Here is a 27,797-nt window from a genome sequence, read left to right on the forward strand (position 1 = left end):
TTTTGCATATTTATTTGCCAAATATTTTACAACAAGCACATGTTACTTTGTAAAAGAAGAACGTGTTCAAAGAGGCTGCACAGGATAGTGAACCACAAGAGTGAGGGTAAAGATTACTTAAATCTGTGGGGAGATTAGAAAAATGAAATTAACCAACTTTCCAGATTTCTATTTGATCCAACTGTTCAAAATACAAACCTTCAGATAGGGATTTTGGTAGAGTCTCTCTCTTTCTTTCTTTTTTTTTTTAGTATTTTATTTTATTTTTGTTGTTGTTGAAAACATGCACAGCAGAACATACACCAGTTCAGCAATTTCCATATGTGCAATTCAGTAGCATGGAATACATTCCTTAAGTGATGCAACCATTCTTACCCCATTCACATCAGCTCACTGCTCCCTAAGCTTCCTAGATAATCTTTCAAGTTGCTGTTACCAGTCTGATCTAATATAGATCATTCTTTAAAATAGCACGATGCTCAAGATTTTTCACTCAGTAAACTAAACAATTGTTTGGTTCAAAGCAGACTTCGGAGGATATTTTTGGTTTAAGGTTTAAAGATTATCTTTGAGCAATATTTTAAGGGACTCTTCCAGCCTCAGTGGTTCCAGAAAGTTTGATGTCCATTAGAATTTGAAATTCTGTTCTGTATTTTTCCCTTCAGGATTTTTCTATAATAATCTTTGATCAAAGTGTTCAGTAGTAGTAGCCAGGGGTGGAGCAGAGCCACTTTTTGTTTGTTTTAGTTTTTGGTTCAGTTTTCCTTGTTAGTGGATCCCAATAGTCTGACACTTCTCCTTTGTGGTTTCCCAGTTGATGTGCGCCTGCCCTTCCAGGCTGAGATGTTCATCCAGAATGTCATCCTAGTGTTCTTCTGTGTTGGGATGATCGCAGGAGTTTTTCCTTGGTTCCTGGTCGCAGTGGGACCCCTCGTCATCCTCTTTGCAGTTCTCCACATTGTCTCCAGGTAAACAGAAAGTTTTCCCATCTGCTGTGGCAGAGGATGACGCCAGAGTGGCTAGTCACCACTCTAACACAGAATTTGTTTTCTTTGCAGGGTTTTCATTCGAGAATTGAAACGTTTGGACAATATTACACAGTCACCTTTCCTCTCGCACATTACATCCAGCATACAGGGCCTGGCCACCATCCACGCCTACAACAAAGGGCAGGAATTTCTGCACAGGTCAGTGCTGGTTGGCTCTAGAGGGCTACAAGGGGAGCCAGCATCCTTGTCTTCAGTAAACGTCTCAGAGCCCCTTCAAAGCCCAAGTTGGAAATTATACTGGTCATTTTACCCAAGGTATTCGTAATTTCAGGAGGATATTGGTCTCTGATTAAAATTAATTTGCTTGATGGAACTCCCTTCAAAAACACAGATTTTGGATCTATTGTCCTTTAGTCTTGAATGGCTTTATTTAAATGGAGTTTTGTGGTTTGTGAATAGTAAACTGTAGTCATTGGCTTTAGACTGGCATTTTACTTAGCCATTGGATGTTGTTTATTTGCGTTATATACATACATAGATAGTCCTTGTGAAGATTTAGCTTTAACAAGAGATTGGGGATAACCTAAATATCCTGCAGTAGAACACTGGTTAAATAAGCAGCAAAAGCCCTCTTTAAAGAGTTAAAAAATGAAGATGTCATTTTGAAGACAAAGGTATGCCTGACCCAAGCCATGGTATTTTCAGTTGCCTCATATGCATGTAAACGCTAGACAATGGATAAAGAAGACCAAAGAAGAACTGATGCCTTTGAATTATGTTTATTAGTGAAGAATAGCAAAAATACCATGAACTGCTAAAAGGATGAATAAATCTGCCTTGGAAGAAGTACAGCCAAAATGATCCTCAGAAGCAAATATTAAGACGAGACTTTGTCTCACGTACTTTGGGCATTTTATCAAGAGGGACTAGTCCCTAGAGAAGGACATCATGCTTGGGAAAGTATAGGGTCAGCAAAAAAAAGTGGAAGATGCTGAACAAGATGGATTGAAACAATGGCTGCAACAATGAGCTCAAAACTAGGGACTATTGTGCGGATGGTGCAGAAGCAGGCAGTGTTTCATTCTGTTGTACGTAGGGTCACTATGAGTCAGAACCAACTTAACTGCATCTAATAACATACCCATGCAGTGGAATATTATGTGGCCCTTAGAAAAATGAGTCTGCTCTAGGGGTACTGACTTAATCTCTAAAATATAATAGTAGCAGATTAAGGTACAGCTAGCTGCATGTGAACTGTGTGCTACCTCTGAAATATGTGTTGTGTCTATAACCTTAAGAATATCTCTGAAAGGAGGATATACAGGAACTGGCTGAGAGTTGCCTCTTGAAAAGGGATTTGAGTTAGCTCAAGGATGGGTGGGAGAAGACTGACATTCATGATAAAACCTTCATACCTTCTAAATTTTCTATTTCATATATCACCGTCCCAAAAATGAATTAATTTAAAAAGAAAATATAGAATAAGGTTAGAAAAAGAATAATTTTCTAGAAAACATTAAACAACCCAGGAAAATACACTATAAGTGGAACTAAACAAAGTATACACTGTGTGATATGTTTTCTACCCACATGCACAGTAAATATAAGTACATTGAACAGACAATGCTGAAAGGAAATGCAACAGAATATGAACTCCAGTTTTAATGGGGTGATGAGATTTCTGCCTTATTTATTTATTTATTTATTCTCGCTCTTACTGCATTTTCTACATTTTCTCTAAAGAATCATGTTTTAAGAAGAAAGGTTTTTTTTTGTTTTTTTCCAGAGCAAAGAACTTTTGCCTGGCAAGATTTCCTACTTTGGAATTCTATTTGTGTGAAGCACTCTGAGCCTTCTGATAGATAGGTCTGATCTGCCCTCTAGGACCCCTCATGACATCGGGGTCTCCACCTCAAAAGACCACTGTATTGCCTTGCTCCTCCAGTGGCAGACGTGGTCTAAGTCTTTTTCACCCTGGCTGATCTCCCTGCCCTGCTTCTTTGCTCCATGACCATGGGAAACAATTTCTGTTTAGCACAACTGTGGTGGGTCAGCAGGCACTTTCAGCTTTCTCATATTCAACCTGAGAGTTTTTTTCCTCTGGATTTGGAACAGTACTGCTGTTTGCCTTTGTGACTTCTCTTTCTTTGAGAAAGTAACCCCTGACCTAAGACATTTTTCTGAAACTTAGCATAAGGCTCCTTATTTGGTCACCTTTCCCAAGCATCCCTTATTTATTAAATTAAATGTTGTTTTCCTAACGCCTGCAATATGTTTCTTGAAAGGGGAAAACTATAAATCCCCATGTCAGAGTCCTGGGGTGTGGCGCTGTGGGCTAATACATCAGACTGTAAATTCATTTGAATAGCAAGGTCGGTGGTTCAAGCTCACTAGCTGCTCCTTGGAAACCCTATACAAGGTCGTATGGGTTGGAATCAACTCAATGACACTTAACAACAACAACAAGGAGACAAGGCCTGGAATGCCTGCCCTCCTGATGTTTCCATGCCATTCTCCCCTTTATAAGCAGGAAACACTTAATTATATGCCTGCCATTACATTATCCACTGAAAGTCAACACCCTCCGTGTGAAATTGCATTTACCCACCAGGGTCTGTCTTCCTCACAGGTACCAGGAGCTGTTGGATAACAACCAAGCTCCTTTATTCTTGTTCACATGTGCGATGAGGTGGCTGGCTGTGCGTCTGGACCTGATCAGCATTGCCCTGATCACCACCACCGGGCTGATGATTGTCCTCATGCATGGGCAGATTCCCCCGGCCTACGCAGGTCTTGCCATCTCTTATGCTGTGCAGGTCAGTGTCTGGGATGGGCGCTTCACCTGTGTTCCTCTGAGGCCTTCCTGAGTTGGCCTAGAAGAGCCTGGGGCTGGCTCCACCCTAAGCCATCCTTTCTCCTCTGGAGCTTCTCTGGCACCTGTTTGACAATGACAGTCTGTATTTGGTTGCGACAGGCAAGGGTGGGAGAAAGGTAGGGGTGGTATCCAGGAAAGAAGGGGTATGTTTCAGTTGCTTGTATTTAAGAAACAGGTGCTATTTTCTTCATAAAGAAACATGATATTGAAATTGGCTTCTTAAAGTGTTCACTACTCTTTCATCTAAAGGGCTCTAATAGTGTAGTGGGTATGATTCAGCTGCTAACCTCAGGGTCAGCATTTCAAAACCACCAGCTGTTCTGCAGGAGAAAGATGAAGCTTTCTGCTCCCATAAAGATTTATGAAACCTCAGAAACCCTGTAAAGGGTTGCTATAAGTTGAACTGACTCTATGACATATAATCACCACCACCACCCTCTCATCTCTGGCCTTTTCCTAAGTCTTCTAAGAAATACTGTATCTTCAGTATGTCTCTTTGCATTTTCTTTTCAGACCCTTGATTTTCCCAGTACTGTTAAGTATATAAATCCTTCTAGGGATGATTGAAGGTCTTTAAATAGCTTAGAGAATAACCCAGAATGTGAACACTGATTCCTTATTTGAAGATAAGAATTTTAAGGAATTATTGTGTATTTTTTATAAGGTGTGTTTATACTATTGGAGTCCTGGTTTGGCACTGTGGATTAATGTGTTACACTGCAAAGTCAATTTGAACTACAAGGCCAGTGGTTTAAGCTCACAAACTGCTCCTTGGAAACCCAATACAGGGTTGCTATAGGTCGGAACTGGCTCGACAGCACTTAACAACAACAACAACATTGTTGATATGGCATTATAGAATAAGCACTGGACTGCTAACTGAAAGGTCGGTAGTTCAAACCCATCAGCCGCTCCTTGGAAACCCTATCCAGGGTCACTATGAGTCAGAACCAACTCCAGAGCACTTAACAACAACAACAGTGTTGAGGAATACTAATGTGGCACTGTAGGATAAGCACTGGATTGCTAACCTCAAGGTTGGCAGTACAAATTTACCAACCACTCTTCAGAAATCCTATCTAGAGTCAGTTATGTGCTGGGCTACTAACTGCAAGATTGGTGGTTTAAACCCATTTACTGCTCCTTGGGGAAAAGATGTGGCTTCCTGCTCCCATCAAGATTTACAGTCTAGGAAACCCTGTGAGTCAGAATCAACTTGATGGCAGTGGGTTTGGTTTGTGTTTTTTATAGTTTTTGGATAACTATAAACTGGATTTTATGGGTGAAATAAGAAGGTATCAGTGGTTGCTTCCAAACACTACAGGAGAGGAGGATGGGTAAAGTATATAGATGAAACAATATTAGCTGTAAATTGATAATTATTGAAGCTGAGTACATGGAGTTTCTTTATACTGTTATCTCTACTCTTGACAAGTTTTCATATTAAAAAGATAAAAATAAGTAAGTAGCCAAAGGAACCCTAGAGATGTGTGTCTTTTTGGATGCTCAAAGATGTCTGTCCATCTTATGCAAGCTTCTTATGGGTTGGAGAAGACTGTGTTATGAGTGCTATGTTCCAGGACCTTTAGTCTGAGGTGCATGGAGGGTCAGCATTCACATTTGCTCAATCCTATATTTTATTTGACCTTCCTGGAAGGGACTTCTGGTATGGTACTGCGGAGTAATGTGCTGGACTGCAAGGTCGGTTTGAACTACAAGTTCAGCAGTTCAAGCTCACCAGCTGCTCCTTGGAAACCCTATACAGGGTCGTTATGAGTCCAAACCAACTCGATGGCACTTAACAACAACAAAGAGAAGCATTCTCACTAGTTAATTACAGGCTATCTCCATTTGTTGTGCCTACCAGGTACAAGTATGAACCCCAGAAGTTGCTCAACTTCAGATAGATATGTGTTATTGAAAATGTAAAGATACAGAAAAGTTAGTGCCCACAGTACCATGGTGCAATCTGTGTTTATTGGGAATTAAAGTTGAGTTGGGGTAATAGGCATTGTTGTAAAAGTCAGGAGAATGACACAGCCCCTAAAACCGGATGCTTTATGTGCCCAGTGAGTTCCTGTACAAGTAACTTCAAATAAAAGAATCAGCACAAAGCTAATTCCTATGAGGAATTGTATCCCAGATTTCCACAGTCTTCAAGCTGCTGTACCACTCCCTCCCCTCAGCACGTTTCTCTCCCATTTGGATCAACAATTTGTTGCAACATATCATAGAACTCACAAATTGTGCTTAAAGTGAATGGTTTATTAAGGAACAAGGCACAGCTCAGGTGTAGTAAGGATCAGAATCTATAGGCTCCAACTCAGTATCAGGAAGCATGTGGACAAAGTCTCCCGGCTTCAGTGCAGGATAGCCTTCAGAAGTTCTGACCATGAAGACTCTTCTCGGCCCCTTAGGACAGGCTCCTCCTCAGCCTGCCATTGGTCACCACCAGCTCTATTCCTGGCCTCTGACCGTCTTCAGTGTTACAGCCCTTGATCATGATACAACTATTTTAGGTTCCTTGCCTCCTCACTCTCTCCACTTCTCTTCTCTTTCTTCCTTCTACTCCTTTCTGCCACTTCTCTTCTTTCTGTCTCAAAAAAAATATCTGTGGGATTCACTGCTTATTTACACAACGCCTTGTCATTTTCAAACTATCCAATTCCTTCTCAGTATGCCACAAGGTCGCTGATTAAAACCTACCAGCTGCTCCTCAGGAACCCTATACAGGGTCGCTATGGGTTGGAACCGACTCGATGACACTTAACAACAACAACATACCACAAATACTTCATCTACATAGTAGGATGCTACTCACCTCATTTGCATAGTCTATTGACCAAGCCCTGCAAGGTGCATTACCAATCACAGAGCAGTCTGCAGCCTAGGACCAGAAAAAAAGTATCAAGTCAAATTGTTTACAGCTTACCCAGGAAAAGTCATTCAACCTAGAACTCTGGTAGCATTGGGCTGCTAACCAAAAGGTCAGTGGTTTGAGCCCACCAGCTGCTCCATGAGAGAAAGGTGAGAAAATCTGTGTCTGTAAATATTTACAACCTCAGAAACTCTGTGGAGTCTGAACAAAAGTAGCAGACCCTCTGGGGTAGAAACTAGGGCAAAGGTAACTTGGTTTTTGGGGAAATCAGGGCTTAGAGGGGAAATCTCTCAAGCTGTTTTTCTAAAGAACCAAGGCAAAAGGCCACATAAAGGAACTCATTTCACCACAGTTCCTATAATTGAAGGAAGTTTTCAAGTATTGGCCTGGTACATACTGCTAATGAATTCTTTTGGATTTTCATTTTTCATTGTCAGCTAACGGGGCTGTTCCAGTTTACTGTCAGACTGGCATCTGAGACAGAAGCTCGATTCACCTCGGTGGAGAGGATCGACCACTATATTAAGGTCAGATTGCCTGCAGCCCCCTGGTTGTGACTGACACTTCATGGAGTAGTTTTCACCCTTTCAGTGACTTCAGTGATATGTTGCTGCTGTCTTACCTTACTCACAGTTTCTCTCGCTTACATGGAATGGAGACAAGAATATAATCTGGGTTTCTAAATATATTTGTAAATTGTGTCGGTTTGAGAGTTGATGTTCCTTGAGTTATTATCCAAAGTAATATTATCCAAAGTGTTCAGGATCTTGGCAGTTCACTTTGGCTGACTAACATTTTCCTTACATAATTTAAAACCATGCATTGTCTTATTCCTTGTGTAGTTCAGGTGGTCCTTACCAAAGATGGCCTTCAGAATCCCCTACTGAGCTTTAGAAAAATTCTGGAAAATCTGGGGGTCAAGGTGGCAAGGGTGATGGGAAAGACGAAGAAGCACCATAACTAATTCTAAACTGCATCCACAGTTTAGAAATGAATTCATTAGTTGATACTGAGCTTTATGGAGCTCTTCTGACCTTCCTCTGGGAGTCCTTGCAGTCTTGTTACAGGCAGTATCTTGCTGGCATCATAGTTGAAATCCTGAAAGCAATTTTCTGCAGAAAGAAGCAGAGTCTTGAGTAGGTAGGATTCTCAAATTTAACTCAGTTCTCAAGACTTACCTGTTTTGTGAACTGCCCTGAGATTTGACCAGTATTCATAACATTATTTACATGAGAAAATACATTCCAAGTTCCAAATAATTGATTTATACAAACATAGTCTTGAAAAAATGCACTTTCAGTTTAGAGACCTGATAGTTTGGTTTTAACAATGAACCTCATTAGTTGTAGGGTATATCTTAAACTTACAAATAATTCTTTTCCGTAAGAATGGCAACTAGCTGTTTAACGTATTTGCTGATAGCGATTCTTTATATATTAGCGTCTTTGCGCACTGGTCTGTTTTGTGAAAGAAAGATATGTGTGAGAGCGTTTGCATGTGGAGTGTTTTACTTAATATCACTGTCAGTGAATGTCCCATGCTGGGAGAGTCGGGATGTTGGTCAGAGATGGTGCCAGGGTGTACAGTGCACAGACCAATCACATCTCCAAAGACTGACTGCTTGCTGCCAGTCCCCAACCTTGGATGTCTGTCCAAGCATGGTGTCCCTCCAGCTTGGAGTTCTAGACTTCATACTCCACTCTCCAGCAAAGTGCAGTCTTTAGCCCTTACTTCCTTACAAGGCTCTGAGCCCCATTGCTGGATGCCAGAGAGTTTTAAAACATTGTGATGTAATCACAGTTGTTTACAGCTAGAATGGATTTCCAAGATTATCTAACCCTGGACCATACTATACAGCTGAGGATTAAGACTCAGAGAGGGGAAGTGACATGTCCCAGTCATACTGCTACTAGTGGCAGAGCTGAGGTGAAAGTCTATGTCTCCTGAATCGACTGAGATATATGTCACGTTGCCAAGATCTGATTAGGTGTTCAGCAAATGTTCACGTCCTTCATTCCGGTCTAGGTCAGTGGTTTTCAGATAGTGAAATCCTGTTTCAAGTGGCACATTACTGAAGAATCCCAGTAAAAACTGCTGTGGTTGCAGAGAGGTAGAAGGCCTCATGCCCCACCACTTAGATTTCCTTCAGCCCCCAAGGTCAGGCCATAGAAGGATTCCTCAGGACAAAAGGCAGTTTGAAAATCACTGCCTACCCCAAGCTGCTGCTTAGTAGCCATTGATAGTAGCCATTACCTCTACTGTCTGGCTTAGTGGTGATAAATTTGGTGCTCAGGGAATCTTCCATAGCAAAAGGACAGGGTGACAACTATCTCTGTGGTTGTCCTGCTTTACTTCTCCATGACAGAGCCTTGCTTAGAATGTGTGCAATCCATCTGAATCAGCCTCTCATATCTCCCCAGACTCTCTCCTTGGAAGCACCTGCCAGAATTAAGAACAAGGCTCCCTCTCCTGACTGGCCCCAGGAGGGAGAGGTGACCTTTGAGGATGCAGAGATGAGATACAGAGAAAACCTCCCTCTGGTCCTCAAGAAAGTGTCCTTCACCATCAAACCTAAGGAGAAGATTGGCATTGTGGGGCGGACAGGATCAGGTAAGGACATACAGAGTGCTCTTTGAAGAAATATTTGGACTTAATCTAATTTCATTTATATCCTTTTAAGTCAGATCTTTATTGGCTAGTTTCGGACCCCTCTGGAACCAATTTTCAAAGTTGGTTTTTAACCCTGTTTTTGTAACATGTAGTGTTCGGGGCGGAGGGGGGCGGGAGGCGTTATTATTATTATTATTATAAAATCACAGAACAGCTGTAACATGTGGCAAAGCACAACAGGGAAAAACCACCCACAATTCTATGTCCCAAAGATAACTGCTGTTAACATTTATGGTACATCTTGTTGTTGTTGCTGTTAACTGCCTTTGAATTGGTTCCGACTCATAGCGACGCTGTATAGGGTTTCCAAGGAGCAGCTGGTAATTTTGAACTGACGACCTTGTAGTTCAAACTGACCTTGTAGTCCAGTGCTTATCCTACAGCGCCACACCAGAACTCCATATCTTATGTTTTCTCTATTAGTATACATATTTATAAGAATGAGATTATTATACATACACAGTTTCTTGGCCTGCTTCTAAAATTATTAGTATTTGCCCATATCAATTAACCTTCTGTGATGTGATTTTTATGCAGCATCATATAACACTCTATTTTATGGATATAACATGATTTATGTTTAACCAATCCCTGACTAGAGGGCATTGAGGTTGTTGTCAGTTTTCAGTAGAACAAATAGTGCTGCCGTAAACATCCTTGTTTGTTTATATCAAGTCAAAATACATGCGCATGTTTAAGTACTTTGATATGTTGCCAGTATTGCCTCACATTTATCCAGAATTAGCATAGTTCTAAATCAAGAGTGTCTCTGTTCCTTTGGGAAAGCAGAAATCTTTTTGTTGGGCAAAGATCAATTGCAAACAAATAGAGAATTGCCCTATGTTTTACTTCACTCATATTCATAGAAATTTGTTACTATATACCCTTTATATGTCTAAGGTCAAGACTTGAGTAGTTCATTCTTTCCCTCTTTCCTCCAAGAATAGCATTTTAAAGATTAAATCTTCTTTTATATTAAATCTGTTTAACATAGTATGACTGAGTGTCTTGCTGGTACCATTATCATTAGCTTCTGAGCTCTGCATGCCCTTGATATCAAAGCTCTTCCTGCTTTTTTTCCTCACTGTAAAGAGTGGGGGAGGAGGGGAAAGGCCTTTCATTTTTACTGGGGCATTTACTTTAAAGAAACTCTAGGGAGGAAAAGAAAAGGACATTTCTTGAATTATTTTATGTGAAAACAAGACCACAAGTGGAAAGAGATGCTTCAGCCAAGGAGGATGGTTGTCCCAAGCTCTTCCTTTACTCCCCTTAAGTTTCCTCTCTGGCGTGGGTTCCTAGGAGTATCCACTGCTCTCCTCTAGGCTCTGGCTAGCTAATGTCCCTTCCTGTGATTTCCCCTTAACACAAGTAAGACAGGCCAAAATAGTCACCAAGTCTTATTAGACCCCATGTAGTGACAGATAAGAAATAAAGAAGAAAAATAAATAATTATGAATAGCTTGACTTACACATCTAAATTCTCATCCAAACACAGCTTCTTCCTAGACTCTTAGGCCCTAACTCTGCCATGGTCATAGTTAAGGGCACCAATATGAGGATATTCATGTCTGTTTTACCAGCACTTTCCACCAGTGGAAATGTTGTTCTGATTCAGAGAACTGTCAGTATTCTAGTACAGTTGACCCGACCTAGGCATCTTTTGTTAAAGTGTAACTAACAACTTGGCCATTCAAGTTCCAGCAGCTGGGATGTGGCTGCAGACATGTGGAACAAGACAAGACAATTGTACCTTATGACTGCTGAATAGGCAACATCATGGTGGTGTCAATAAGGCAATTTTCTTTCAGAAATTGGAGGCAGGAGGCTAATAGCAGAAGCAAAAACTAGATATCTACAATCAAAAGAGGAAGGAAATGCAGAAGGAAATTTCAAATTCTCATGGAATCCAGACTTTCTGGAGCCGTTGAGGTTGGATGAACCACCAAAACTTGTCCTGGGATAATCTTTAACCCATAAACCTTAAACAAAAATAGTCCCTTAAGTGTTTTATAAAACAAAACAATAATTTAGCTTAGCCAGTAAATAATGTCTACTTGATCGTTGTGCTCTCTTAAGCTCTATCCATATGGGATGAATTTGACAACAACAACTCAAAAGATTGGGTAGGAAACCTAGGGAATTTCCTGTGTTTATGTTAATGATGAGGAACAACTCAGAAAAGCATGGTGAGAATGATTGTACAACTTGAAGAATGTAATCGTCACTGAAATGTACATGTAAAAATTGTTGAATCGGTGTATGGTTCTACTGTTAATATTCTCAACAACAATGAAAATAAAGTAAGATCATTTAAAAAAAAAAAATAAGTAAGAATCAGGCAGCTGGCTAAGGCAGAGAAGTGCAGTTCTAAGTTTAAACCATGGGTCCAATTTCAGATGGTAGACCAGACCATGTCAAATTTTTTTTTTTTTTTGGTTGGGGGCACTCAACCTTAAGGTCGAATTGCACTTCACAACAACAACAACAACCCTTGGACTCAGTAATGTCATTTCTGGGAATCTGTCCCTAGGAATCCATCAGAGACTATAGTAAAATTTAATCAATGAAATAGAAGCCACCACATTATAATAGTAAGTTATAAATAAACTCAATGTTCAGCATTAAGGTATAGGTCAAATGAGTAAGATACATCCGCGTGGTGAAATATGTTGCAGTCACTAAAACGTTAATATTTAATAATGTGGCTGAGTGCTTTTTATATCATATTAAATTGAAAGAAAATTACAATATTATATTCTGATATGATCTCAATTTGAGTGGTGAGATTATGAGAGATTGACACTGTCTTGTACTACATATGGTAGTGGGGGTTGTGTATTCTCCAGTTACTTCTGACTCATAGCAACACTTGAATAGGGTTCCCAAGGCTGTCCATCTTTACGGGAGCAGAAAGCCTCATCTTTCTCCCACAGAGGGTTAGCAGCCCAACTTGTAACCCACTGCCGTAACATTTTAAACAGAGATTCAATTGAGAAAAACTGCTAATACCATAATACTGAACTTTTTATTTTCATTCCCTAAACCTCCTTCTCTACCAGAGTCCCTTCTGGTGGCTTCATCATTGGCAGCCATTCATTTACTCAAGCCTAGAATATAGGACACTAAGTTACAAAATGTTCCCTCCTCCTTCCTTCCTTTCTGTGTTTACCCCATCACAGCTTCCGCTCTCCAACTGGGAAATGGAGGTTCTCTCTCAGCAACAGTGAGAGGGCAAGAGAGAGAGAAGATTTCTTGTCCCCTGGCTTGCCCCTACCTCCCTCTTGTGAGATCGTTCCTTCTGACTCTGCCTGAGAAGCGTTAAACCCTGTGTACATGTTCCTAAAGTGTAAAGGAGGCATTTTTCCATTTTCTCTCATGGAAGTGCAGCAAGCAGTCCCTGCCACTCCTTCTCAGAATGAAGCTGTGTGGTTAAATGTATGTGCTTGATAGAGGAGGAAAGTCAGTCACCTTTTCTCTGCTTCTTGCTCGTACACACAATCTCGGTTAACCAGTTGAATTAGTGGAATGGTTGAACAGAAATAGAAGAATTTGCCCTGAGAGTACACCAGTTTTTATTTGCCATTGAGCTACTTTCTGCATGTCTTCTGGCTCGTCAGGGAAGTCCTCTCTGGGGATGGCTCTCTTCCGCCTGGTGGAGTTATCTGGAGGCTGCATCAAAATCGACGGAGTGCGAATCAGCGACATCGGTCTTGCCGACCTCCGAAGTAAACTCTCTATCATCCCACAGGAGCCTGTGCTGTTCAGTGGCACTGTCAGGTGAGACGCTGCATACCACATGGCACATGCCTTCAACTGGTGGGCCCATGATGTTGGAGCCTCCCTGTAGTGACTGCTGGGGTAGTGATGTCTCACTGTCCACGCAGCTTTGTTAACTAAACGGGGCATGCAGGGCTTGCGGCACAGTGGTAAGGAAGTCACATACGTAGGTTTAGGCTCAGATCTCTGCTCTTGACTTTGGGTAAGCTGCATAACCACTCTGAGCTGTTTTCACCTATAAAGTGAGGAGTCCTGGTGTTGCGCTATAGGATAGTGCACTAGACCATCAGGTTGGCAGTTCAGTTCCACCCACCACTCCTTGGAAATCCTATACAGATTGCTATGAGTCTAAACCGACTCAATGACACTTAACAACAGCATGAAATCTAGATCAAGCCCCACAGCTAAATGCAAAGAACCTCAGCCCTTTCCTGTTCTTAACAAAGTAGGTAAGAAGGAAAAAGAGAAAAGCACACACGCACAAGTAGACGCTTGGCTGTCACTGTAAAACTTGAATAAGTTAATATAGACACAGGCCCAAACGCCCAACCTGTTGCTGTGAATGGATTCCCACTCATGATGACCCTTGTGTTTCAGAATACAACTGTGTCCCATATAGTTCGCAATGGCTCTGATCTTGGTACAGAAATAGATCCCCAGGTTTTTCTTCCATGGGGCCACTAGGTGGGTTTGAACCACCAAGCTTTCAGATAGTAGTTGAGCACAAACCCTGTGTGCCATATACAAACACAGAGACTGACAGATAGTAAGTACTCAGTACAGTAGCTGCCCTCATCATTGTCATCACCACCGTCCTGCTCTGCTCCATGCTCTCACATCTCCTACATCTGAGAACTTACTCATTCTAATGGTACCTTATCGACATTATTACATCTCATGTTTTTTCATTTTCCACTATCTTTCCCCACCTTTGATGCTTACTCTGGAATGACTACTCCTTCTAAAATCTATCAGCATGCCAAAGATAAAATTCCTCTTGGCCTGTTAAAATAGTAAGAAGGAGACATTTTATCTTATTACCTTTTCCTATAACTGATCCTATCTTTAAGGTGGTACAATAGACCAACAATTAACCAAAAGGTTGGTGGTTTGAACCTACTCAACAGCCTGGCCATCTAACCTCTGAAAAATCAGTCATTGAGAACTCTATGAAGCACAGTTGTATTTTACACACATCGGAATCGACTCACCAGCAACTGACTGGTTTGGGTTTATCATAACTTTGTTGTTATTGTTTTGTGCCGTGGAGTCAGTTCCGACTCATAGCGGCCCTGTATAGGGTTGCCGAGACTGTAAATCTTTACGGGAGCAGAACGCTTCATCTTTCTCCCGTGGAACAGCTGGTAGTTTCGAACTGCTGACCCTGACATTAGCAGCACGATTCATAACCACTATGCTATGTTTAGCCTCGTAAAAACAATGATTTCCATATTTTGTTTCCATGCCTATTCAAGCTGCCTTCCTATAAAATTTTTAAAAACCTTTAGCTATGTTGTTTTTGTTAGGTGTTGTTGAGTTGGTTCTGACTCATAGGGGCCCTATGAACAGCAGAACGAAACCCTGTCCAGTCCTGCACCATGCTTAAAATCGTTATGTTTGAACCCATTGTTGCTGTCACTGTGTAGATCCCTTCCCGTGCGGGTCTTCCTGTTTTTCATTGACCTTCCACTTAATCAATCATGATGTTCTTCTCCAAGGTCTGATCCCTCCTGACAGCATGTCCAAAGAATGAGAGACGAAGTCTTGCTTCTAAGAATCATTCTGACTGTACTTCTTCCAATATAGATTTGTTTATTCTTCTGGCAGTCCATTTCACCAACACAATTCAAATGCATCTGTTCTTCTATGGTCTCCTTTATTCATTGTCCAATTTTTACATGCATATAAGGCAATTGAAAATACCATGGCTTGGGTCAGTTACATCTTAGTACCCAAACTGACATCTTTGCTTTTGATCACTTTAAAGAAGTCTTGTGCAGCAGATTTGCCTAATGCAATACATCGTTTGATTTTTTTACTGCTTCTTCTAGAAGTGTTGCTTGTGGAGCCAAGCAAAATGAAGTCTTTGACAACTTCATTTTTTTTTTTTTTCCATTTATCATATTATTTATTGGTCCAGTTGTGAGGATTTTTGTTTTCTTTTCACTAAAGTGCAATCCATACTGAAGGCTGGAGTCTTTGATCTTCATCAGTATTTTGATGTTGTGTCATCTGAATATCACAGATTGTGAATGAGTCTTCCTCCAATCTTAATGCCATGTTCTTCTTCATGAAATTCAGCTTCTCAGATTATTTGCTCAGGATACAGTCTATTTTATGGTAAGTATGGTGAAAGAATATAACACTGGTATACAACTTTACTGATTTTAAACTATTCAGCATCCCCTTGTTCTATTCTAACAACTGCTTCTTGATCTATGTAGGTTCCTTTTAAGCACTGTCAAGTGTTCTGGAATACCTATTCTTCGTAATGTTATCCATAGTTTGTTTTGATCCACACAGTTGAATACCTTTGCATAGTCAGTAAAGTACAAGTAAACATCTTTCTGGTACTCTCTGCTTTCAGCCAAGATCCATTTGAAATCAGCAATGATATCCTTGTTCCACATCTCCTCTTTTGAATCTGGCTTGAGTTTTTGCAGCTCCTTGCCAATGTACTACTGTAAGCTTTTTTAATAAACTTCAACAAAATTAGTTGTTGTATGGGATACTTATTATAGTTTGATAATTTTCACATTCCATTGGGTTACCTTTCTTTTTCATGGGCATAAATATGGATCTCTTTCAATCAGTTGCCCAACCAACTGTCTTCCAGATTCCTTGGTGTAAAAGAGTGTGAAGGTCTCTGGTATTGCATCAGTTTGTTGAAATATTTCAGTTTGTTTTCTGTCAGTTCCTGGAGCTCTGTTTTCATCAATGCCTTCAGTGTAGTTTAGACTTCTTCCTTCAGTACCATCAATTCTTGATCATATGCTACCTCAAGAAATGGCTGAACAGTGACTAATTCTTTTTGGTACAGTGACTCTGTATTCTTTCCATCCTTTTTTGATACTTCTTGCATCATTCAATATTTTGCCCACAGAATATATTGCAACTTTCAATATATTGCAACTCATAGCTGGAATATTTTTTTCAGTTCTTTCAGCTTGAGAAATGCTAAGTGTGTTCTTCCCTTTTGGTTTTCTAACTTCAGGTCTTTGTACATTTCATTATCATACTTGACTTTCTCTTCTCAAGTTGTCCTGTAAATTTTCTGTTACTTCTTCCATTTGCTTTAGCTTCTCTATGCTCAAAAGAAAGTTTCAGAGTCTCTTCTGACAATCATTTTGGTCGTTTCTCTCTTTCCTGTCTTTTTAATGACCTGTTGATTTCTTCATGGAAGATGTTCTTGATATCATCCCACAACTCTTCTGGTCTTCCCACAATTCTTTGGTCATTGATGTCTAATGCATCAAATATTTTCTTGAGATGGTCTCTAAGTTCAATGGGGGTATATTCAGGATCATATTTTTTACTCTCGTGCACTTATCTTAATTTTCTGTAGCTTCAGCTTGGACTTGCATATAAGCAGTTGATGGTCTGTTTCACAATCAGCTCCTGGTCATGTTTTGGATGAAGATACTGAGCTTCTCCATAGAGTCTCTTTCCACAGATGTAGTCAGTTTAGCTAGTAGTTATGTCGTTTACTGAAACAGCACTTTAAAAAAAAATTAACTCCAGAGCTAGTATTGTCATTTCTTCTGTATTTTGGAGGGATTTCCAAAAATATTGGTGCCAACATAATTTCATATAACCAAGACCTATGTTCAGACATCTTTAATAAAGGTCAAATGCCATTTCCTAAGGAACCCCCCTTTTTTGTTTTTGCCTTAGGAAATGGCATTTGAACTTGTTGATTCAAGGAAGTTTAGCAGATAAACTGAATTCTCACTCACATGCATGTAGGGTTAGTGCTCTTGGATGTGTTTATTTTTATTTTCTCAAAAACATCAGTGAATTTGGACAGCAGAGACTAGATTTATTGATGACAGGAAATTATTCCCTCTGGGTTCTGATATAACAAGGTCAGATAAGTGGCAACAGAAGAGAATGAGAATTTATTGAAGACTCAAGTCTAAAATTAAGAAATGAGTAGATGCTGCCAAATGTGTGCTTCATTCCCATAAATTGCTCTATTTTTAGATGCCACAGGAATGTTGTTGAGAATAAAATCTGTTTTGTAATTTATAGCTCAGGACAAAGGAATCATCTGTTTTGTTTATTTTGTTTGTTTTAATCATCATTTGGAGGAGAGTCAAGAAACAAGACATGCTAAACTTTAGACTGCTCTTGAAAATGTTGCCACCAAAAAGTCTCAATTTTCATTTTAAAATTCTCACTGAGCTTCATTTCAGCTTGCAAATCAGGGACTTCTACAGAGACTGGGTCCACACTGACATGCAGATAGTTTGTAGAATATTGTAGATGTTAAACTCTCTGGGATTTAGAACCCTTTGCTATCCCCTCCAGAGAAATGTTTGCTGCTTTATGGACAAGCTATGTATGGTTGATGTGCTGCTGCCCTTGGTTTTTAGTAACTGAGCACAGAGAGCTATTTGGGCAGACAGCTATACAAGCTTAGGAGATCAGACAAGTTTAATTATCTGTTGACTGTCCTTTTGGCTTCTTCAGCCAATAGTAGACACTGACTTACGATTATTAAATCCTGGACCTTCCATCCTGCTCCTTAAGATTTCTTATAAATCCCAAAGAAGATTCTGTTTCTGATGTTCTTTTTCCTTAGAAGATTAGCAAGTCTATAATAATTTTCCCACGGCAAGAGCAGGCTAGATCGGCTGTTTATTCAACTATGTCTTATAGACACTAAATGTACAACTCTATCAGCACAGTGATTAACCAACACTGAGAGTAGGCACATCTTCTTGAGATACCAATGAGCAATTAAAGCTTGAGAGAAACTCTTAGAGGGAAAACAAGCCAACCAAATTCAGAGAAAATTACAAGACACGGATTTCTGAATTATTCTCTATACACATACACTACATTATGTTGTTGTTAAGTGCCATCAAGTCAGTTCAGACTCATAGTGACCCCTTTATAAGATTTCCAAGGAGCAGCAGGTGAGTTTGGACTTTGTGGTTCAAACTGACCTAGCTATCTAGTGCTGTATCCCACAGCACCACACCAGGAGCCCAATCTAAGTTGTGTTGTTGTTGTGAAGTGCCTTCAAGTTGGTTCCAACACATAGCAACCCTGAATAGGGTTTCTGAGGAGCAGCTGGTGAGTTCAAACTGCCAACCTTAAGGTTCAAACTGACCTGGTGATCTAGTGCTTATCCTACAGCGCCACACCAAGACTAAATTATAGGCCAGTTAATTTGGTGCCACACCTCACCTTAGCTTAGCTAGAATCCCAGTCCAATCCAATGCCCAGAACACACCTCATCCCTCCCCATCCATCTGTGTCTAAGCTCTGGGACTTGTGAGCTTACAGCCAGTCCTTTCCCTCAAAAAGACAGACCTTTTCTCAATGTGGCCTTAAGTATTAGCTGAGCTTTCCTTTCTCTTTGCCCAGAGGTTTGGGAAACCCATCCCTCGCCTCTGCTCTAACCGACCCCCTGCTGGAGTGCTGTGGGTCCTGTGAATTGTCTGAAGCCTGACTCACCTGGGGTTTCCTGCTCCTCAGTGACACTAGTCACCATCAGCTGTCTCTCAGTGTCTGTCTCTGAGTGTAGGTCTCCCTGTGGGTACCTTCTCAGCATCTGGAACATTCTACGTGGCATCTGTTCATTAGCAAGAAGCATTGTTCTGCTCTCTTCCTATTCAGAAACCCCCTCACCTTATGGATCTGCTCATTAAAATCCCTTTATTTGAAGACTATTTCTAGCTTTCAACTCTCAGTTACAGCAGAAATAACTGAGCCAACACTGCATACTCCTGAAAGTACCAGAGCAAGATAAGGTTGTTTGCTCTCATAAAGATTTTCAGACTAAGAAATCCTAAGGAGCAGTCCTTCTCTGTGCTGTACGGTTGCTGTGAGTCAGAATTGAGCCAACAGCAGTGCGATTTTGTTTGTCTGGGGCCTGAAACACCTTCAGATGGAAGCCACCAGCACTCTGGATACAACAGAAGTTGCTCTGTCGGTTGCATAAGCAGGTTCTTAGAATCGCAAGCTCTTTCCATTGCCTCTCTGAATTATCCTGTTGTCATTTCCTTTCTTCAAAGTTTTAGTCCCTCTGGAACTTGGGAATCCCCAAAAACCTCTAGTTTCTATGTCCGAAAGTAATTCCAAGTTTGGCTTAACTGTATGAAGAGCACCGGCCGGATGGTAACTAACATTTGTTGAAAAAATCGTTCAAGCCAGACACTGGAGCTCAAAAAGTATCAACAATAATGGTAGCTATCTGTAAGGAGCCCTGGTAGTGCAACAGTTAAGCACTGAGCCACTAACTGAAAGGCTGGCAATTCAAAACACCCCTCCACCCTAGAGGTCCCATGGAAAAAAGAAACAGATGATGTTTTCCTAGATTGTTGTTCTTAAGTGCTGTTGAATCAGTTCCAACTCATAGCAAAGTATGAGTACAAACTTGGTACAGGGTTTCCAAGGAGTAACTGGTGAGTTTGAACCGTCAACCTTGAGATTCAAACCGATAAGCACTTGTGCTGATCCTACACCACCACCCCAGGACTCCATAAAGATTACAACCTAGAAAACCCTCTAGTTACTTCTTCTCTGTCACATGGAGTTGTTAGGAGTTAGAATTGACTCAAGAGCACCTAACAAAGGGCAACAAATTTATTGAGGGCTTACTCTGCCCCAGGTAGTGTTCTAAGCATTCTACATGTGTTGCTTCATCAATTACTCAGAACTCCATGAGGTATAGGTACCACTACTGTGCTTGCTTTATAGAAGTAGTAACTGGCGCATAAATTGGATATGAAGTTGCCCAAGAACACAGTGTCAGAATGTACAGGCTGCAGAGTTGTGGCTCTGAATCATTCCACGCATCGCAGTGCCTCCCAAGTATGTTCACAACACCACTGTGAACCACAACCTCAAGAGACACTCTGCCTCTCCGAAAACTAGAGTTCCACCTGCCCCCTCAGAGGTTTTTTTTTTCCCTAGCCTCTTCAGAATGTCTCATCTGTTTTCAGATTGACCCAGGCTTCTCCTATCTTAAAAAAATGTTCACATGCTTACAGCTGCTCTTTAGTGTTTTCCATTTACTTTACTTCCCCTTAGTATCTTCTCTCACCTCTCACTTTTCTTTCCTTCTGGCCCGATTTTGTCTCTAAAAGCAAAGGCCAAAACTCAGTCTTTATTTTGGGATAACTATTTTGAGCCTGCCTTCATCTTCCTGATAAGAGATGGTCTGTGAGTCCCAGAGTCTCCTGCTCTGAAGACCTAGGCCACTAAAGACATGCTCACCATGGACAAGAGACAGTATGAATTGCTGCTTCATTTCACACTTCAGGAGCTATTCTTGGTCCTCTTTAGCAATGACCAACTAAATAAATACAGACTAAAATAAATAAATAAAAGAGCAAAGACATCAATATATTTTTGGTAGCATTAAGAACTCAAGAGCTTTGTCTATTAAAAAGTGCCCTCATGGTCAGGGTTTCAAACTTTTTTCCCTTCCCATTCTACCTGCTGACTACTTTCGATGCAGTGGATACATAACTTTGTGTTCTATTCTATCTGTGGGTCAGACCCAGGGCCATCTGGCCGATCTCTAATGAGGGCATAGTTTTCTACTCCTAATTGAGCTCCCTGCTAAGATCAGTCTGTCTGCCTTAATGTGGATGTTTGCCACCTACTGGTGATTGTAAATATTCCTTATGTACCTGGCACCCATAGGTTAGTCCGCTGAGGCTCCTTCAGGCGTGTGATGGGCCTGCCAATGCTTCTGCTGAGTCTTCCCCTGTAGAAAAGTTGATGGGGCAAGCTGCTCAGTGAGCAGGCAGCCACACTTATATGTATTTGTTATTATTGTGTACTTGGCTAGTAAGAGGTTACTAGGGATGAGCTTACTAGGCATCACAGTACAGTGCTAAAGAATACTTCCTACACTGAGTCTAGGGGAACTAGCCACACATTTCTATCCTGGGAACCAACATGATGGATTCATTCAGTCTTGAGTGAATATTGATAGAGGTCTTACTCTGTGCAAAGGACTCAACTCAATAGAGGTGGAAAGAACCTGAAGAGAGTGATAAAATCCCACTCCAGGAATTAAATATTCTTACCAGGAGGGGAAAGGAAAGGGCAAGAGGTTTTTAAACAATAGGTGATGGGCTAAACCAGAAATCTTGAATTAGGTATCAAGCCTCAGGTGGCAATTTGTCAAGTTACTAGTGCTGGAATTCCCACTGTTAGTCACACAGATTTTCCACAGACAGACAAAGTGCAGCAGACGAGACTTGACAGTATTCCCAGACCCAAGATTCCCATCTCCATAGCCAGAGCGTTCAGGGGAAAACCCGAGCAAGGTGAGACTCCAAACCTTGGGAGCCTGATGAGGCTGTCAAGACGAGTACCTAGGCACATGGAAGCACAACAGAATTGAATTACTAGAGCTGGATTACAAGGTGGAGAGTCAAGCTCAACAAGAGGATCCCATGACTTTAAATAGAAACTATAGTCAGAGCAGAATGAAGATGCAGAGGAGCCTGGTATCAATTCACCATGTTAGCCTCAACACAGTTTCCTAATGCCCAGGGTCAGAGTTAAGTGTAGTAATGGGCAAACCTTCAGCATGGTATCCTCTGCTTCAGTTGTGTAGAGACCAAGGCAGGGCATTGTTGTTGTTGTTAAGTGCCGTTGAGTCAGTTCCAACCCACAGTGACCCTGAACAGGGTTTCTGAGGCTGTAAATCTTTATAGGAGCAGAAAGCTCATCTTTCTCCCGTGGAGCAGCTGGTAGTTTCAAACTGCTGACCTTGCGATTCTCAACCCGATTTGTAACCACTATGCTACCAGAGTTCCTTAGGTAGGGCATGAGGGGCAGGAAACTAGGCAAAGCAGGACAAGACAACTATTTGGAACCAATCTTGGTGGTTTTCTGCAGGTTAGGTGACATGGTGGTGGGTTCTCCCTCCTTTCTGAGTTTGATTAGGACTTCCCAAAAACTCTTGTAAAGAACTAAAAATAGCAAAACAACAATATATAATGTTTTATAGAGTTCTGAGGGGGGTTGTGATTCAACCCCTGTTACAACCCTAAAGGATAGAGGGATTCTGATCGAAGTATAGAGAAGTTCATAAATTTGACCACGCAAGTGGAAGAGAGAAGATTTTTATTGTGAAAACTTGCATTGCCAGCTTGATAAATAGCACTCAGAGGATTGTCTTGCTGATATGCCCCATGGGAATTTTCAGTAGTCTTTGTTAAACCAGGCAAAAGTGGTGGTGGTGGTGGTGGTGTTAGGTGACATCCAGTCGGTACCAACTTAATAGCGACCTTATGCACAACAGAACGAAATGCTGCCCGATCCTGGGCCAACCTCACTATTGTTGCCACGCTTGAGCCCATTGATGCTGCCACTTGGCCATTCCATCTCTTTGGGAGTCTTCCTCTTTTTCTCTGACCCTCCACCTTACTAAACATGATATCCTTCTCTATCAACTGGTCCCTCCTGACAGTATGTCCAAAGTATGAGAGACGAATTTTGGCCACAAGGCAAAAGTATAGCTAACCTTTTATTCCTCAGACTTTGGACAGAGAATACAGATTTCAGTCTGCCTTAATCTGTTGGAGTATCAGTGTGAAAGGTTCCCCTAAAAGGCAACTGGAAAGGAAGACAATAGACATTAATCTTATCAGCCCAAATTCATGCCAACTGACTCCAGAATGGAAGAGGGACAAAGAAGAGCAGGAAATTTCAGTGCACCTCTTGGTTTTGTCCTTGTGATTAGAAGCAGGTGAACTTCTCCTTACTTCCATTACTCATGTGTAAAGTGAGGATCAGATAGTAGTAGTTACCTCAAAGGGTTGTGGTGATAACGAAATGTTAGCCTGTATAAAATACTTACAGCACTACCTGTATAGAGTTAGTTAGCTTGTGTATTGAGAGTGTAGCGCACTGATACAAGCATTCTGTCTAGTATTTTTTGAATAAACAATTTATTCCCCCAATCCTGCTAAGAGGCATTAGTGTGTCACAACACACATGTATAGTTGTACTAACAGAGGCAAAGCTCAGTGCAGTGGAGGGAGAGCAAGCACTTGTGGAGGGTGTGAGCAGAGTGGGCTCAGATCCCTGCTCTGCTACTGTGTGCAACCTCCTCAATCTCATCTATAGAATGGGGATCAAGTGACAAGATGTTGTTGCACATGCTAGAGATAGTGTATGTGCAGAGCTGGAAATATTCATTTAACAAGATACACATGGACCAGCTAGATGCTAGCTCTCAATGCTTGTGGTTACCTGATTTATATATTAAATGCAATTTCCAAGTGGATACAACACTCACAGGAAGCCTGAATGCCAGAACCAAAAGCAATTCTGATTAACATCCTATCCAGGAGAGGTCTGGACTGCTCTCAATGAGCAACACTTCTAGAAAGAGTCCTCTGAATTAAAGTGGTCAGATTGGTCGATCATCTTAATGGAATGCTCTCAAGTGGCAGACCACAGGCTAAGTCTAAAGAGAGTTTACCTGCTTCTAATCACAAGGACAAAACCAAGAGGTGCACTGAAATTTCCTGCTCTTCTTTGTCCCTCTTCCATTCTGGAGTCAGTCGGCATGAATTTGGGCTGATAAGATTAATGTCTATTGTCTTCCTTTCCAGTTGCCTTTTAGGGGAACCTTTCACGATGGTGTAATGTCGATGTTCTCCCATGTAAACTATCACTCACGAACTCAAATCTGTGAAGGAATCCATGTCATTGCAGCCCTAGGAGTCAGAATCAGCCTGATGGCAATGACAGATTGTTTGGGTTTGGGTGGAGAAATCCAGACAGTGTGGCTCCAGAGCCATTGCTTTTCACCAGAGTCTCAAACAAGAAGGTGAGGATAGGTGAGACTGCTCCAGGCAGGGGAGAAGCGCTGTGCAAAGGGCCTGGGGCACAGACAAGCAGGGCCTTTAGAGTCTTCCAAGGACATTCCAGAGACCCAAAGGACATGTGCAGGGCCATGTGCCATCCTGCTCTTCTCACAGATAGACTCCAGTGACGATGACTGCTGGCATTTGCCAGACCCAGAACTAGTAACTCCAGATATGGAGACACATGTGGCACCAAACGATCTGGGCCCCCTGAGTGTTGCCCCATCTCCCAGCCTTCAAAGCCATCCTTTCCCAATGATTATCATCAACCCCTTTCACCATCTGCAATTACCCCCAACCCCCATTTTCACAGATGACCTCAGCAGCACTTTAGAGTCCAGATTTATACCACGTTTTTTTTCTAAATTTTTTGTGTAAATTGAGTGATAGTTTACATGGGAGAACATCGGCATTACACCATCGTTTCATTGCAATGATTACAATCTCCTCCGTGCATCATCATTCAACAGTATTTTCTTCCATTCCCTTTTTTTTTTTTTGGTGGGGGGTGTACACAGAAACAACACTCAGGAATATATAATAATTTCAACAACCAAAGAGCACATTCTGTAAGCTTGCCTCCTGGCCTCCAGTACCCAGTCCCTCTCTTTCCATGAGCCTGGAGCTCTCAGTCCTCAGCTGCCCCCTCTCTCTGCCTCCATCTTTGGTGTCACTGCTTCTCTGGATAGGGTCCTGCACCCCACTTGTGCTCTTCTCCCTTGGCCATCCTTACTTTTTTTTTTGAGGTTAAATAACCTTTATTTTAGGGTCAGTTATAGCCACAAAAGGTTACATTTATTCTACTATCTCTATTTTTTTTTAATCAAGAAAAACAGTAATAAAATGTTTTATAGTTAAGCTAGGCATTCCTTAATCCCTATTTTAAGGATATCAGGTGTAAAGGAGAGAACAACATGAAATGATGCACATAGTTCAGTTTCTATAGGCCTATGCTGTGATTTGCCTTTAAAAAAAAAAGTCTATGAAAAGCGTCGTGAGAAGAGGCAAACAAGAAACTCTGAAAAACTAGCCAGTGCTCACAGGTGAAGACTCTTCCACTTCTCTTTCGCTAATTTTTGCATCCCAATTCACTCTACATTCAGTCAGTAGCCTGAAGAGGCTGCCATTTCTACTCCCTAAAGCACAGGTAAAAGCCCTCCTGGATATATTGTTGTTAAGTGCCGTCGAGTCGGTTCCGACCCATAGCGACCCTGTACAGGGTTTCCGAGGCTGTAAATCTTTACGGGAGCAGAATGCCTCATCTTTCTCCCACGGAGCGGCTGGTAGTTTCGAACTGCTGGCCTTAAGTTTCGCAGCCTGAGTCAACGCTCTCCTTTTTCGTGTAGAGGAACCCAACTGATTTTTGTATGTTGATCTTATATCCTACCACTTTGCTGAATCTTCCAATGAGGTCTAGCAGCTTTTTTACTGAGTCTTTATGGTTTTCTACATATAGGATCATACTGTTTGCAAATAACGTTTTACTTCCTCTTTGCCAATTTGGATACTTTAAATTTCCCTGTCTTGCCATATAGCTTTTGCTAAGACTTCTAGCACAATATTGAATAGGATTGGTGACAAAGGGCATTCTTGTCTGATTCCTGTTTATAGAGGAAAGGCTTTCAGTTTCTCTCCATTGAAAGTAATCTAGGCTGTTAGTTTTGTATATATGCTCTTAATTATGTTGAGGAATTTCCCTTCAATTCCTACTTTGTTAAGGGTTTTTATCAGGAATGGATATTGGATTTTGTCAAATGCCTTTTCTGCATCAATTGATGTGATCATGTGGTTCTTTTCTTTTTACTTATTTATATGGTAGATTACGTTGATAGTTTTTCTAATGTTGAACCACCCTTGCATCCCTGGTATGAATCCCACTTGATCATGATATATTATCTTTTTAATGTGCTGCTGGATTCTGTTGACTAGGATTTTGTTGAGAATTTTTGCATCTAAGTTCATGAGGGACATTGGTCTATAATTTTCTTTCTTAGTAACGTCCTTCCCTGGTTTTGGTATAAGGGTTATACTTGCTTCATAAAATGTATTAGGAAGTTTTCCATCGTACTTTATATTCTGGAATAATTTGAGTAGAAATGGTGACAGCTCTTCCCTGAATGTTTGGTAGAACTCACCAGTGAAGCCATCTGGGTCTGGACTTCTTTTGGTTGGGAGTTCTTTAATGGCCTGATCAATTTATTCTTTTGTCATGGGTCTGTTCAGGTTTTCTACTTCACTTTGTGTAAGTTTAGGTAGATCGTGTTTTTCTAAAAATGTATCCACCTTTTCTAAGTTTTCAAATTTGTTGAAGTACAACTTTTTATAGTATTCTGTTATAATCCTTTTAATTTCCTTTGGTTCCGTTTTAACATTGCCCATGTGGTTTCTAATGCGTGTTATTTGTGTCTTCTCCCTCTCATCTTTTGTTAGGTTTGCCAGTGGTCTGTCAATTTTGTTAATCCTTTCAAAGAACCAGCTTCTTGTCCTGTTGATTCTTCCTATAGTTTTTTTTTGTTTTCTATCTCATTTATTTCTGCTCTAATCTTTATTATTTCGTTTCTTTTGGTGACTGTAGGTTCCCTCTGTTGGTCTGTTTCTAATTGTTGTAGATGCTGTGGTAATGTGCTAATTTTGGTGCTGTCTTCTTTTTGGATGTGTACATTTATTGCAATAAATTGTCCTCTCAGCACCACTTTCACCATGTCCCAAAGATTTTGGTATGTTGTGTTTTCGTTCTCATTTGTTTCTAGGAACTTTATGAGTTCATATTTAATTTCTTCTACTACCCAGTTGCTTTTCAGCAGGGTATTATTCAGTTTCCATGTATTTGACTTTATTTCCTTGGTCTTCCTATTGTTGATTTCTAATTTGATAGTGTGGTCTGAGAAGATGCTTTGTAGTATTCTGATATTTGTAAATTTACGGAAGTTGATTTTGTGGCCTAACACAAGGTCTATTCTGGAGAATGTTCCATGTGCAGTGGAAAAGAATGTGTATTGTGCAGTTGTTGGGTTGAGTGATCTGTACACATCTATGAGGTCCAGTTGGCTGATTGTTTGTTTAATTCTTTTGTGTCTTTGTGAAGTTTCTTTCTGGTTTTTCTATCCATTTTTGAAAGCGTTGTATTAAAATTGCCCACTATTATTGTAGATTTGTCTGTTTCTTTCTTCAAATCTGTTAGAGTTTGCTTTATATATTTTGGCACTCTTTCATTGGGAGCATAGATATTTATTATGGTTATGTCATCTTGTTCAATTGTCCCTTTAGTCATGAGATAATGTCCATCTTTATTTATTATGCTGGTTTTTACCTTAAAGTTTATTTTATCAGTGATTAGTACTTCCACTCGTGTTCGTTTTTTATTGCAATTAGCTTGGTATATTTTTTTCCATCCTTTGACTTTTAATCTGTTTTTGTCTCTGTGGGTAAGATGTGTCTCTTGTAGACAGCATATTGAAGGATCTTGTTTTCTTATCCATTCTGCCACCCTCTGTCTCTTAACTGGTACATTTAATCCATTTACATTCAGTGTAATTATC

The 27,797-nt window shown here is 40.8% G+C and overlaps 1 protein-coding gene across 2 annotated transcripts in view; it reads left to right on the plus strand.

Moving 5' to 3' along the window:
* The window catches only part of ABCC5 (ATP-binding cassette, sub-family C (CFTR/MRP), member 5), a 124,045-nt gene that overhangs the window by 85,706 nt on the left and 10,542 nt on the right, over nucleotides 1-27,797 (plus strand). Inside the window, exons 21-26 of one of the 2 annotated variants that reach the window (XM_006869803.1) lie at nucleotides 815-968; nucleotides 1,059-1,187; nucleotides 3,619-3,805; nucleotides 7,180-7,269; nucleotides 9,163-9,352; nucleotides 13,030-13,189. In XM_006869803.1, coding sequence (XP_006869865.1) covers nucleotides 815-968; nucleotides 1,059-1,187; nucleotides 3,619-3,805; nucleotides 7,180-7,269; nucleotides 9,163-9,352; nucleotides 13,030-13,189 — 910 coding nt within the window. The remainder of the gene's footprint in view (nucleotides 1-814; nucleotides 969-1,058; nucleotides 1,188-3,618; nucleotides 3,806-7,179; nucleotides 7,270-9,162; nucleotides 9,353-13,029; nucleotides 13,190-27,797) is intronic. The other variant, XM_006869804.1, reaches the window with a different exon arrangement.

This window comes from Chrysochloris asiatica, unplaced genomic scaffold (genome assembly GCF_000296735.1).
Source record: "Chrysochloris asiatica unplaced genomic scaffold, ChrAsi1.0 scaffold00135, whole genome shotgun sequence".
Lineage (NCBI taxonomy): Eukaryota > Metazoa > Chordata > Mammalia > Afrosoricida > Chrysochloridae > Chrysochloris > Chrysochloris asiatica.